This window comes from Perna viridis, chromosome 8 (assembly GCF_037379345.1).
Source record: "Perna viridis isolate PV_CMFRI_1.1 ecotype Kerala chromosome 8, ASM3737934v1, whole genome shotgun sequence".
Taxonomy (NCBI): Eukaryota; Metazoa; Mollusca; class Bivalvia; order Mytilida; family Mytilidae; genus Perna; species Perna viridis.
The window spans coordinates 587,062-602,910 of record NC_142452.1 but is presented as its reverse complement, the minus strand read 5'-3'; the positions used below and the strand labels follow the sequence as shown (position 1 = coordinate 602,910).

The window sequence follows — 15,849 nt, the reverse complement described above, 5'->3', positions numbered from 1 at the left end:
TTTCCGTCCGTTTACCGAATGTACATCTTGTTAGAATAATGCTTCTTTTCCTTTTAATTGCTTTCCTATACTTTTTTTTAAATAATAACTGATGATGAAGAACAGTGAAAGTTAAGTAATTTCTCTAAATACTTTTTGTTATGGGTAAACATTGGTTCACAAATATAGTTGAACTGAAACATATGATTGAAATCACAAATTATTCATTAATTCATCAGAAACCATTATCACGACACCAATAAAGAATGAAGACATAAAAAAAACCATTCATAGCATTATTGGTCTGTATCAGGACACCAATATAAGACATGAAAAAAAAAACATTTACAGCATTATTGGTTTGTATTCTTTATTATATTAAACCTGTGTAACCAATCCAAAATCAATATGTTATTAAAGACACACATAAATTATAGAAGCTGTGAAACAACTGATCCCTACAATCTGTCACACTGCCAATCCATAAAGTAATACATCACTATCAAGTCGGCATGTTTGTAAACAAAGATGATGCAATACATTACATATGTTATTTTTATAAGACGAAATAAAAGTCCTTCAGTAAACCACTCAAGGACTTTTAGAAAAAAGGTTAAATCCATGTTTACAGTTAGAGACATGAATGATTGTCAAATTCATATATTGCAATGTTTTTTTTTTGTTTTTTTTTTTTTTAAATAAGATGATTTAAAAGGTGTTCCTAACATTTATGTACAAACATTTGACTCTGCACATCTCAATCCTGTTTGTCAGTACCTATCACTAAAATGTTATAGAAATTAATTCTGATTAATGGAACACAAGTGTTCAGATTTACACAAATTTGAAAAAATTATAGATATGAATATACATAGAAGAAGTAGCTTTACCACAGTCTCTATATTACATATGTTAAGGTTTACTTTGTCAAATTAAAGCAAAAACAAAGTTTAATATGCTGGGATTCAAATTAGTGGTAGTATGAAGTCCAGAACCCTAAATTTCTGACCTAAGACCAATAAAATTTTATTTACCTCGGTCCTGGACCTCTATCCCTTACAACTGATAATTAAGGATTTTCATTTCAGTGATTTGAAACTTGTTACAGTCCAGGACCTTCCAGTCTTGAAATTAATTTAAAACTTAAAAATTTTAAAAATATATTATTGTTAACACTTCAAAAATACTGGTAGGTTTTGTTCCCTAGAATTCCATATATAAAACCCCTCGTTTTGTAGCCTAGAATTTGATGGACTTTGACAAACTTTGATGGCCTTTGATGGAATATGACCGATCAAAATGAGTCTTCGGAAAGTAAATAAATAAACAAAAATCAGGTGCTCGATTTTTTCCCTGCCAATTTGATTGATTCTAATTACTAAACCTGGATTATGTAAATTGTAACTTTGACAAAGTTTTTTTTTACGTAAGTTTTCGCCAAAAACTGGGCCTTTATGAGCTGTCCATTAATGACCTGAGAAACTCCACGGTCAGCCTAATTGTGGAATCAATCAAAATATAATTCAAATTTATATTCATTCAAGTATAAAATACACCATGTTCCTATCTAGTAACAGCTGGTTAAGGTGGTGTTGTTTGTTTATAATGTTAATGTCCTATATCAATAATTTAAGATTTCATAGAAAAACATGCTGATGAAAAGAAATGCTCCTTAACAAAGAATCAGACAATAACAAGCATTTACACAAACACTGGGTATCAAGGACAAACAGATTAATTACTATTACGTCACTTAAACATAAATTGAATGACCTCTTGAACTATTATTGTTTACACTTCAAAAATCAAGGGGTGTATATCAATCCAAGATCAGGTTCTTTCATGACCAACATACAAAATTAAATATCAATTGTTCAAAACTTACTAGTCTAGACTAGTTCTTTCACATTCAACTAGAAATTAACCATGAAATAGGAATGTTAATTTATCAGTAATTTTAAGCACTGACATTATAATTTCATTGATAGGAAACACTTGGCTGGCTTAATTTTTAAATAACATTTGATATACTGCATTGGAACTTAGGTAACCACATTCATTTGTGAAGAGCAATTTTCGAGTACTTATATCAGGACAGTAAACAAGATTCATTATCGGTATTTATCATTTGGCATGTTTCTGATGTTACATAACACCAAAGCAATCAAGATTCAGCAAAGAAGGTATAAATCTACATTTTATCATGGAGCAACCAAAATAACTGGGAATTTCTGGCCTGATGATAAAAAATGGCAAACACACAAAAGATATGTCAAAGGTTTTATATCCATTATTTTATTGATATGACATGGTTCTATAGAAGAAATGTTTGTATAATAAATGATATTTACAACTTAATCCATTCTTTCTTTGCCAAAATCATAACTGAGTCATTTATTCAAGTTCTACTCCAAATAGAACAAAACATGAACTTTAGTAACACAGCCAAATCTTTATATCTGCTTATAACAGGATTGATAGCTTTTCAGAAAAATATTTTATGGTTGTAAATTGACAGATTTATGAGGGCATAACTGTTTGCCAAGTTCAATGTAATTATAATAATGAACAATGTTTATGGACAAATTTAAAAGGCCACATAGTGGGGATATTTGAAGTACAAATAACACCATAAAAAAAATTAACAGTAAGTTGCTTAAGACAAAATGTTATGCAAGAATTTTTATATGTTGAAGAATAAATCCAGTCTTTAGTGAAAGGAAATCACAACCTTTTGGGGAACAATAAGAAATTGAATGACTTTTGGGAAGACTGTATTGTAGTCAAGTCCCATTAAATGTAAAGAAAACAAGCTTGCAAAGTACCCACACTGAAAGTCTTCTGGTAAGGTCAACGTCTGAAATGAGGTCAACAACAAATTGACAAGATCTTAAATAAAGTGCTATGAGAAATGCTTACAAAGAAGATTAACAATAGGTAAATGCTTATTATACAGATGTATTATATTCTAATAAGGACAAAAGCATTTGTTACGTAACAATTAAAGGTGACCTTATTTCTTTATTGAACCCAATATAGGATGCCTTTCTCTTTTCTAATACACCCATACATATTTATAATTAGATCAAATTATCTCCTTCATACCCAATTTATTGAAGTATTGACCAAAACAACACTGAGTATTTTGGCAACCTAATATCAAAGAATTGTTTACTTGGTGTAAATAAACAATATTTCTGTTATGGGTACCCACTGAATAGATCTTGTTGTTAATTTAAATGGGAAACATGAAAAGTTGTATTACAATTTTATGAATGAAATTTGTTTGTAGTAAAGGAAACTTGATAGGTAAAAATGATAGTATTAAGCATGACATGTTTAAATCCCTAGTTTTAATGTAACTTTTAGTAAAGAGTGTAATCCTTTTAATGCTTTGTATGCGGATTCAAATGCCCATATAATTCTGATTAAATACCTTTTGGTAAAAGAAACATTCAAAATATACTTCAATGTGGAAAATGTTCTGTTCTACACACCTTTTTAGATCACATTGTAACTAATCAATAATGAATGTGTTATTCATTCATAGACCATGATTTCAACAAGACAACTGATGACTAAACCATAAAATAAGTTATGACTTCAAATAAGTAGAGTCAACCTTTGCTGGCTTGACTTCACATGGCAGATGAGTAAATACTAGGACTTTCTCAAACAATAACAATGTTAACTCTTATATAATCAATGTAAATAACTTTATATTTCTGGAGAACTCAAACTTGTGTGTTTGAAGGGAATGACAAATTTAAATGCATAACGAAAATTGAAAACTGAAATGCTGAATGTCTTTTTATTTAAATAAAATAAATAGTAACTGCCTATAATATGAATGTAAATGAACATTATCTGAACTAAAACAAAACTTTGTAGGAAGTTAACAATCTCTAATGACGGGTAAAACTTGGACTCGAGATGAAAATTTCAGGAAATCACAGAACTTTAGTTTCTTGAGCTCAAATCACTAAAATGCATCTGAGTAGTCCTTTGATGTTTAACAATATAATACAACCACAGTTTATTGCTACATATTTTGTAATGTCCCTGACAAAGATGAGTTAGAATTGGAGGTTCAACTGAAATTTACAGAACACTATTCATTCGCCCCTTTGTATAATCATAGTACCCTCTATTATTATAGAACCTATTTTTATTATTGACCTCATCAGACAGTAAGTAACCTTTAGAAAACATGAAACTAAAATCAGGAACACTTGAAATCTTGTTTCATCAACATACTTAACTGGACAGAAAGCTTATGGTTTTTAGAAGACAGAGTACATGGTACTCTCATCATAACAATCACCCTAGTGAAAAGACTGAGCACACAGCACTCTCATCATAACAATAACCCTAGTACTTTTTTATCTAACAACTACACTCTAGTAATTTCTGTTTCAGACCATTATTTAGCCATGACATGCCTGACATTGTATTTTATTACTGGTAGAAGTAAATAGCCACAGTGGTTGTAATAGAACAAGCTAACTAAAGAACAAAAAAAAATCCATTTAAGAAACTGATACTTTGCAAGTAGTTTCTTTACTTTCAAATTTATGAGTGGTCTGTCTGTCAGTGTCTGTCACAAGAAAATCTAATGAATATGACAACTTTAATGGCAACAGTTTTTGAAAGAAGTGTATTACAAAATAAATGTTCTGGTAACACTCCCCTTTTTCAAGGGTAATTAACTCTTACAATATATCTGCAAACAATACTGAAGCATCAGCATCAAGATGATTCAAATACATCAAAGTCCCAAAACATGACCTAAATGTAGACACTGATGATGAAACGAAGTTACCTATGTACTCAATATAGTAAACAAAATATGCTGACAGAAATTCAGGCAAACCCCTTCAACTTTAACTTCTCAGGACATTTGACATGTACCTTTCCTAAAATATTCATGTAGATTTTAGTTAGGTAATTAATTAATGCTGCATATAAACAGGATATTGTTCTTTACATATACCTAAGATTTTAATACTTTCACCTTGTAATATCAAGTTGTTACAGCTTTATAAAATCCAGATTTCATGTACCAGATCATTGGTCTATAATGAACAGGAAATCCACCCCATGGGAAAATCATTTTGTTCCATGTATTAAACAAATTTAAATAGAATTAGATCTTTTCAGGTCTTGCTATATTATCAGGTCTGTTAAAATATAAAGTAATAAAAATACTTTTTGGGGTTACAATATGATGAGCAGACAGACAGACTGATTAACAATGATTTTATGAGGTAAACAGTGTGTAAATTGGCAAAATCAGAAGTAAATATACGGTAAAAAAAAACGAATTATAACGATTAACTCCAGATTTTAAATAGCGGAATTCCGTTAAAAAAAACGGAAAAATAGTCATTTCTGTAACAAAGAATTACTAAATAAATAGGTGGTTCAATAGAAAGTGATAGAATGACCTTGTACTGGGGAAGCTTTTTTCTTAATCTCTCACATCACATTAATCTGTTTCCTTATGACATTTTATAAAGTCACAACAGACTACTTAAGGTGAACAATATGGAATCTAAAATGTGTGGGTAGACATAGAAATATATATAAGAAATTAGAAATAAAGTGGGAGCTGGTCAATCTACTCAAGAAGCTTGGGATATATCAGTACAAGTAGGTAAACATATAGAAATCTAGTAATAAGACATTGTGACACAATTAATTAACCTTAAATATTTGACAAGAATCCAAATTACTTTGACATATACCTCACCTGACTTATAAGGAGCATACCTAGCAAAGTTACTACTACATCCTCTCTTATAAACATTCACGCTTTTATTTTAGCCACAAGTAATTTTTTTTATTTCTGAAAAAAAAAAAAATTACTGAAACCTTTTAACATTTTTTCCCCCTAGAGTTGCATTTCAAGACTATATAACAGGGCCTTGAAAAATAAATTTGCGATTGTAATTTCAGTCACTTAGGATACACAGTTTTGATAGTCCAGACCCACAACATGTACTAAAAGACAATTACTCTATTAAGAAAAAAATGAGACTATAAGTATGGAGAACAATATTTTGAAGGCCAACAATCAGTCCTTTCCTTTAAAGTTCTAAACAACTAGCCCAAATAATAGAGGACTGTATAGAATTCAACTAGCCAGAAACAAGAAAAGTACACATCATTTCACTAGCCTGAATCAATTTTTAATTGCCCCAGGCTAGTGGTTAAAGACAAGCACTGAACAATGTGAATCAATCATAAGCTTGAAATCATCTTCTGAGTTGTGACATGTGGATGAACAGAGGGACAGCAGTATACAATAATCATTCCATCAAAGACTAGTGAATAAATACAATAAAAATGGAAGCAATCTTCAATGGATTTAAATTTTGCACCCTATAATTTGTCTAACACAAACAGCCCTCCATACTTTCCTTTTCAATACTAATCCTGAACTTTTGACCTGTAGTTAGATTTAAGAATAATGAAAGCATTTAAAGCCACATACTAAGGCCCATATTGCTCAAGTAGTGTTAATACCATTATTTATCAAATAAACTACAACCATTTGTGGTTTTGTTTGTTGTGTAAAACTTAAACATAAAACCAAAACTGAAGAGAAATGATGGATATTTTCTATTTTTTTCAAACAATTTTTTATTTACTTCATTGGTCTTTCAAATCATTGCCTCTTAAATATTTCACAGAAAATCAAACTACTCATATAATCTTTTTTTAATAACTTATGCCACATTGTGATCAGGTATGTAGATTAACCCTAATCACTTGACAAAATATTAGTCATTGTATTACAAATACTAAATATATCATACCTGTAGCCAGAGGGGTTCGAAGGGTTCAGAAGAACCCCTTTAGAAACCAACAAGCACTATTAAACTCTGCATTTAGATTAAAGTCTGACTATTAGAGTCAAGATTTATACGCTTCGTGAGTCGATGGAACCCCCCCCCCCTCACAAATTCCTGCCTACGGGCATGTATATAGGTGCGTTCTATGATTCCTTTTTCCTGTCCTACTTGACAAGTGCAATTTTGGTGTTAGAAAGTTGTTTATCATTTTACCTTTCCTTTTGACAAGTAGAAACTTGAATTTCTAAAAGGATTCAAGTTCAGAAAACATACTTTTTTGTGGGAAAGTTAATCTTAATCAATAATTTTCCTGTGGAAACCTTAAATTTAAAAATTAGTAGAACACTGAATATAACTGTTATTTTTTTCTTTTATTTGACTGGATTTAATTTATCTACTCTGTATGACTTTGTGTCCCATTTATTTTTTTTTTTAATTTCGTTTTTATAAATGACCAACTAACTGACAAGATAAATGACTAATTATCCTCAATGAAATGACATTACGAACCAGTTCATCAGTATCTTAAAGGGCAAGATGAGTATGGGTAAAAATGTCTTATAGGTTTATTATGTCCATTTGATTCTCAAAAAGTTCTTAAAAGTTCATTTTACGAAACAAACAAAAAGAGCTGAATTTAAGCAATAAAAAAGCATTGTTCCGAAAAATTCTAAACATCAGAGAAATATCATTAGCAGACTTCTAACTGAATAATTCCTTCCAAATATGTGAACATTTTGAAGTGTTTCTGAATGGAGTAATTTTCCCAGTAATAGATGAAGATAAACCATAATTCAACTCAATAAATGTATATTTACTTTGATTATTGTAGAGAAACTCAAGCAGATAGAAATGGTTGAACTATTGTCTCAAATATTGTATCACTACGGTTTACAATAAGCCTTAAAGAGAGAGGTATACAGGCAAACTACTTGTTTTGTACTTACAGAACCATGTACATTGTTTGCATATAGATCTAGGCATTTATGTCATTAACACAAAGATGTTAAGATTTGAAGTACCTCCTTCATATGTGACCCACTGTGAATCCCCAAGTATCCAGATGGACTATCCTCTTCTCCATCACTGTAAGATATAGATGAGTAGCCAAAAGTAACATGATGGAATTTCTCCCCCATTCCATTACTGTAGGACAGAAAAATTAACATCTACTACCATGGGTGTGTATTATGACCAGAACTTCCCACACACAATCAGTATTAAAGAGTTTAACTAATGATTGTTGGTAACTGACATTCTTCAGTAAGAATATGTCCTACTAGCAGATAAGCTGCTGTGTTAACACCCTAATCTTTCTTACTACCTACCTCCTCCATTGCTGTAGGCCAGATAAGGAAAACGCCACACATTGCCCAGACCTACTGAGTAACCAAGTAAGTACATGAGAAAGTCCAATCGGCCTGACCAATTGTCTCTCTCTTCATTTGGTTCTTCACCAACCAAATCATCATCAAGCGGAGTCAACACAGCTGTACTAGAAACTTCCTGAACCAACGATTCATTGGGGTTCTAAAATATAAGAATGGCATTATACAAAGCAGATTATATGAGAAAACAGTGTCAACACAGATGCATGAATTCATTGGGCTTACAACAATGAGAAGGGAGACTACATAGATCATGAGCTTTTCACTTGGTACATTTGTTATCACACTAATTTGGAATTCAAACTCATCAATAATTATTCTATTTGGCACTACAAGTATATCAATAGGCATTAACACTATTACCTTTCATTCCACCTTTATTTGGTCATGCCATCACCACACTAAAAATTCAGATTTTACTTTAAAAAAAAAAATGAGAAGACATTGTTTTAAATCACAAAATGACTTGCTGTCTTCTCTAATGTAATATGTCTTTATTTTATCCTTATTTTTGAATCACTAAATGTATTAAGTTACAAAACCTTGTCCACCTAAAAAAGTAATTCCTGCTTAGTATAAAATCAAATTTTGAAAAAAATAAACCAGCATTTCTTACTATTCCTATTAATGTGAAATTATCAAATATTTTTGAAAGCCATGTAGAGCAAAATACTGCAGCATTCAATGGTCATTATCATAAATACACAAAAAATACCAAGGAAAGAAAAAATCTTTATCAATCTTATAAAGAAAACTTTCTATACCTTAATCTTTCCTACTGTCATCTTGTTGCTTGGCTAGATAAATTTTTTTTTATATATACATTTTGTGCTTAGGTAGAAAAAAAAACCCAGATAAAATATAGTTTTCTTTTTCTATTATTTATGTTTGTAGTCATAAACAAGACATGCCAAAATCTTGTGAAAAATGCTCTTACAAATTATAAAATAACAAGCTCTTCAAAATGTATCATTGTCTGGATATAAAACTCATGAAATTTAATTCAATAAAACGGTAAAAGAAATTTACTTGTAAGAAGTTTATGTTTGAAACATCTGCGGGATGTCTTGCCAATGAACGGACAATCAACCTTCAACATATTCATACATCTATAAATAAGTAGCTACTAGTTTAGACCTGTACATGGCTTCAAGTTGTTATTTTAATGTTGAAAAGTTGTGATGTCTGAATGACAACATAGTGTCACCTTGAATTCTGGGGTCAAAATACTAATATGACCAATATTTTTCAGTACCACAGCTTCTATGTTGTCAAAACTTTACACCTTCTACATATATTTTCAAAATTTGATTCATTAGTATCACATGTGACCCCTGCATTATTCATTATACAGAATCTGAGTCTATTATTTCTAAATACACATAACTTGTACTGTCACACTTTAGGGTTTGGCTGTCAAGAAAATCATGTATATATGTACAAACCACATCATCTTCTCTTGGACCAGTGTATTCTTGATCTTTGTACCAAGCAACACCCCATTTCTGGTTTCTCTCAGAATCTGATTCTTGACTGTATTTCTCAGTTCCCCTCTATAAAGATACAAACATCCAGTCAAAAGATATTACAGGAACTACCTGATCTGACTATTTTTGACATTATCTGGTGAGTAGTTTGTGTAATTTGAAGCATGTATGCTAAGAAAACAGAAAATATTTGGTATGTGTTCCTGTTTATATGACTACATGTAAGGGTAGTTGAATGCCATGGGTGTTGGCCTGACCACAGTGTGCAAATAATTTCATGAAGGGTAGTTGAATACCATGAGTGTTGGCCTGACCACAGTGTGCAAATAATTTCATGAAGGTTAGTTGAATGCCATGAGTGTTGGCCTGACCACAATGTGCAAATAATTTCATGAAGGGTAGTTGAATGCCATGAGTGTTGGCCTGACCACAGTGTGCAAATAATTTTATGAAGGTTAGTTGAATGCCATGAGTGTTGGCCTGACCACAATGTGCAAATAATTTCATGCAGGGTAGTTGATTGCCATGGGTGTTGCCCTGACCACAGTGTGCAAATAATTTCATGAAGGGTAGTTGATTGCCATAGGTGTTGGCCTGACCACAGTATAGAGTTTTTCATGAAGGGTAGTTGATGGCTTTGGATGTTGGCCTGACCACTGTGTGGAGTTTATTAAGAGAAAGGTTGTTGATTGCCATAGGTGTTGGCCTGACCACAGTGTGAAAATAATTTCATGAAGAGTAGTTGAATGCCATGGGTGTTGGCCTGACCACAGTGTGCAAATAATTTCATGAAGGGTAGTTGAATGCCAAGGGCGTTGACCTGACAACTTAGTCCAGTAATAATTGTACAATTTCATGCCAAACATATTATATCTACCAACATCCATCAAAGTAACAAAGGACTTGTGCATCAATCATCAAACCTTGAATACCAAAATACATCAAAGATTCTAGTGTTGCTGACTACTACAATGCAACTGTGTCAGTTCCCAAAGGTTTCTAAAGTAAAAATGGATGAAAATAAACTTTCTAAAACAGGAATATGAATTCATGATGTCTAGACATGTTTTTGAAGCATGCACACATTTGTATTTTAACCTTATGTTAGTCAAATGACAACATGATGTTAAATTTAACCCTTGTTTGATTAATTTGATTTTAAAACATCAATTCTGACATCTGAATGAAACTTAAATGTTTTTATCCTAAAATGGAATGCAAAACAAAGTGTTAAAGTACATGACTAGTTCTATAACTATTGCTGATATATCCATTACATATATAATGAAGTATAGGTTCTTATTCTGACTGGATAACTACAAGTACTTGTATTAAGTCAATAAGACCATCAGCTTAATTTGGTTTTCCTAGACTGAGAGCATCTATAACCAAATGACTGCCCAACTATAGCAAAAGGCCTGGCTACTTAACATTCTAATTTCTGAATACATCATCTATAGTCAATGGCCAGGATAATAAACATCTTCATTTCTATATACAGTATCTACAAAGATGAAGGATTTTGTCTCGCTATCTATTTCAAGCAACTCTGATTTTACAACTTTAAAATAAATATCATTGAATCTGACATTTTAAATCAATACATTTTGTACTCTACAAAAAATGTTAAGACCACAATTATATTAATCTTTTTCACATTTATAACATATCACATTACAACATGTTGCCACTGAATACTGAGAAATTGTAATTCACAATCAAATTGAGAAAAAAAACATATAACTACATGTGAGAATTTTTTTTTTTTTAGGATTGAAAATATAAATATTTAAATGTTTTGTCGGTACCTTCTTAAATGTAGAAGACAGAAAAATATAATCCTACTTGCCGTTCATGTTCCATGTTTCTATACACCCAAATATTGATTTTTGGTAACACATTCATCTAATCCTTAGTTCATATTTCATGTTCTAGATAATGACCCAGAACCTCATTAGGACAATACTGATAAACCAAAAACAAGAATATTCAATCTACTACAGTAAATTAGAAACAACACCAGATAATAACACTTAAGCAATATCTCTTATATAAAAACACTTATATAAATTTTCAATAATTTCATGAACTCCAAGTATTGCAAAGCAATACATACACAATCCCCTACCAAATGATAAATACACAAATAGAATGCTTCTTTACAAATTTGGCATATAACTGAACAAAAATATCAAGTCCAAATATATCCTCCAATATACTTTCCCTAAAACCCCAAAAAATGTGTCTTTGAGACACAAGATGCACTGGCCCTTATTCAATTCACTAGCAGGTTTAAATATATCATAATATTGAAGGCTAAAAATTGTTACCTGAAGTTGGTAAGGAAAAACATGAAGTTGCATGCATTGTTGTGCTTAGGATACTAGATACATGTATATCACACTCTTGGTAATCCCACAAAACATGAATCTGCATGCATTGTCGTGCTAAGGGTACTAGGTACATGTATATCCCACTCTTTAGGAAATCCCACAAAACATGAATTTGTATGCACTGTTGTGGTAAGGGTACTAGGTAAATGTATATCCCACTCTTTTGGAAATCCCACAGGACACGAATTTGCATGCAGTTGTGCTAAGGGTGCTAGGTACATGTATACCCCACAGAACACAAATTTGCATGCATTGTTGTCCTAAGGGTACTAGGTACATGTATATTCCACTCTTTGAAGTCCCACAAAACATGAAGTTGACATCTACTTATTTCAAATGCCCTTTTAATATAAAGCCAATATAAAATTTGAAATCAATGTGTCCTGAAAAAGCCAACATCTTTGTGACAAAAATTGTCATTATCATTCCATTTAGCGAAATATAGCAAAGGTGATTCATAAATACCACTAGCTTCTTGAGTAGGGGTGTAACGACTCAAGTCATTAATGAACTTTTACAACTAAAACAAATTATTAAAATCTTCACAGAAAGACAATTTAAAAAATAATTCAGAAAGTGGCTATTTTAGACATTTAACTCCATGGCAGGACCATGCATGTAAAGAAGTTGCAGAAAACAAGTCAGCACAAAAAAATGGTGACCACAAAGACAACGTAAACTTCAGGAATGAGGATGTTTAACTAAATACAAAATATTCATAACAGAAAACAAAAATGAATTATGAATGGATAAAGCAATTATATTTGCTTAACAGTAAAATCATTGAACATGAAATTGAATAAAGGAACAGAAAACGCAGATGAGACAAAGGCCCTACCAGACTGTGTGAAAGAAACAACCAAAGGCAGTATATTGGCCTTAAATGAATGGTGAGAAACTTTCAACATTCTGAGTCCACTTTACACTTTTATTTACCGGTATAATGGACTTCACACAATAACCTTAACAAACCTGTTTGTGAAATACTTTGCCTCTAATTTCTTTGCCTTATTTACCTCTTCTAGAATCTTCTGATTTGATTCCTCCATTAGTGGAGTACCAGCAGCAATATCTGGGATACTACGATTGGAATACTTCTTATTTACTTTTGCATGGCCTTCAATTTCAGACCATTGCTGATTACTAGCCATTAATTAGTTAAATACAGCTCCAATTTAGCTTTGAACACTTCCAAATTCACTTGCTTTGGATTCCAAATATGTAAATATGGTGATGCAATCCAAAATGGTATCAACTAATGTTGTGAAATTCAAAACTTTGAGCAGTGACCAAGTTCCATTTAATATTCTATACATTGTAATCTTCAATCAAATTACTAACTGTATTTAACAGATCAATAAATTAATCTTAAACAGAAGGGGTCCGATTCAGGAGACTTTAAAACACATTGATTGTTACCAGTGCAAGACATCAAAGATAAGTTTTTGTCTGAAGTCTTCTGTCGCTAATCGTTAAATATTCTCGGTCACTGATTTTGGCTTACTTACAACATCCAAAATGGCGCGAATGTGATATGCTCTAGAATCAGGTGACTTCCGGTAAATCTTGGTTCCCTTGATATAATTGTGTACTCTTTCGTAACTGTGATGACCTGTATGTTTTCAATTTCCCGAAACCAGATTAAAACAACTGTCAAAGGCTATATATATAGATACCGGGGTCCCGATAATATATATGACCTATATGTAGTCAACTGTGTTTGATTCGGAAACTGGGTAATATTACATAAATTCAATGCTAACCGATCATTTCATCTTTTAATGTAAACTTCATGTTCTCATAAAAGCAAAAAAAAAAAAACACATACAGACATGTATATGATATTTTTAAGAGGTATATTGTAGCAGTCATAGGGTCGCTTATGATATTGCCAAGGGAACCAGATTAAAAACCAGATTAAACAACTGGCAATGAAAATTTATAGATATCAGGGCCGTGCTAATGTATATGACATATATAGTCTTGTATTGAGCCGCTGTGCCTGAATCTGAAATTGGGTAATGTTCAGTGCTAACTGATCATTTCATGTGAACTTCCCATTCTCATACAAGCAAGAAATACTTGTAGAACACACAAGTGGTACATATTTAAGAGGTACATTTTTATCTCATATGAAGCTAGAACTATGACACTATAGAGGTTAACAAGGCAAAGATCTGCAGTATTATGTGGAGTATAAATATATAATTATGCAAATCATATGTGAATATTAAGTACTGAAATTACGAGTGCAAGAAGTAGCTACCAATATTTATTACTTAACAAGCATTCTGACAGTATTGCTGATGCAATACAGTGTCCCCTTTCGGCCTTTGAACTCATTGCCTTTATGAGATTTTTTTTATATATGTGAACAAACAATGGATGGTGTTATTTTTTAACAATCAAGAGAAAATAACTCTTGAACAGCTAAACCAAATTCCATCAAAATCAAACCTGAGCTTCATTTTACAGTAGATAATAACATTTTTGCATTATAGAAAGCTGCATAAAGACATTCTCTTTCTATCATCTGGAAAGTTCAAAAAAAACTTTGTTATTATGAATTAAAGGGCAAATACCTGTAGAATGACAGCAGCAATTTGCATCAAAATGATGAAACATAAAATTTTATGTAATTTTCTATGTTCTATGTTCCATATAAACCATTTTTCCACAATAATATTTAAATTTAATTTCTAACTTGTCATGATAAGACTAGCTAACAAATATGAAATCAATTGGATGAGGCGTTACAAAGAAAAGTCTGGGAAACATAAAATTTTATGAAATTTTCTATGTCCAAGGGACACAACTTCTGTAAAAATCATTCTACCGTAACATCCTTCGAACTCAACTTGTAACTTGTCATAAGACTATATACCAAATATGAAATCAATTGGATGAGGCATTACAAAAAAAAGTCCGGAAAACATAAAATTTCATGAAATTTTCTATGTCCAAGGGCCATAACTTATGTAAAAATCGTTCAACTGTAACGGCATTTGATCTTAACTTGTAACTTGTCATGATAAGACTATATACCAAATATGAAATCAATTGGATGAGGCATTACAAAAAAAAGTCAGGAAAACCAAGTGTGACTGACGGACTGACATACTGACAGACTGACGGACGGAGTGCAAACCTAAGTCCCCTTGTCCCCTCGGCATTTGCCGAAAGGGGACAAAAAGACAGACGTTTACAATTACCCTACCCGTCCTATTTTTTGTCAGCTAAAAATATTGTATCGTAAAGCTTTTTCTTTGCCATATTTCAATAAAGTTATTCAGAATGTTTCTCCCATAGACTCACTGTAAAAAATATATTTAAAAAAATCCTATTTTTACTCTAAGCACTGTACAATATAAAAAACATACAGAAAATACTACATAAATAAATAAAACTTATAATAATAGAAAATCCCACAAGAATAAGTTAAAATTTCAAAACCATTTAATTCATTGTTAAAAATTTCTAACAAGATATAAAAGCATTGAATATATAACACTACGAAAATATCATGAACTAAAAATATACATAAAAAAAGGGAAAATATCAGGCAAGCATGCTGAAAATTCACTGAAAAAGGAATGGAATATCAAAATAGAGTTGAGAAATTGCAAATTATCTACATTTAAAAAAAAATTTTAAAGTATGATAAAAAGAGCAAAAATAGATGAAAATGAAAAGCACATTATTTACATTGTATAGTAAAAAGCTAATTGAGAATCAAGAAGACACA

General features: G+C 31.4%; 1 protein-coding gene across 6 annotated transcripts in view; it reads right to left on the bottom strand.

Moving 5' to 3' along the window:
* Positions 1–15,849, bottom strand: part of LOC148608731 (sodium- and chloride-dependent glycine transporter 2-like) — a 50,256-nt gene that overhangs the window by 24,017 nt on the left and 10,390 nt on the right. The window contains exons 1-3 of one of the 6 annotated variants that reach the window (XM_088541340.1): positions 13,121–13,415; positions 9,670–9,777; positions 8,165–8,366 (exon numbers count right to left, since the gene is read on the bottom strand). In XM_088541340.1, coding sequence (XP_088397466.1) covers positions 8,165–8,366; positions 9,670–9,777; positions 13,121–13,255 — 445 coding nt within the window. In that variant the 5' untranslated portion in view covers positions 13,256–13,415. The other 5 variants (XM_088541344.1, XM_088541342.1, XM_088541343.1 and 2 more) reach the window with 5 other exon arrangements.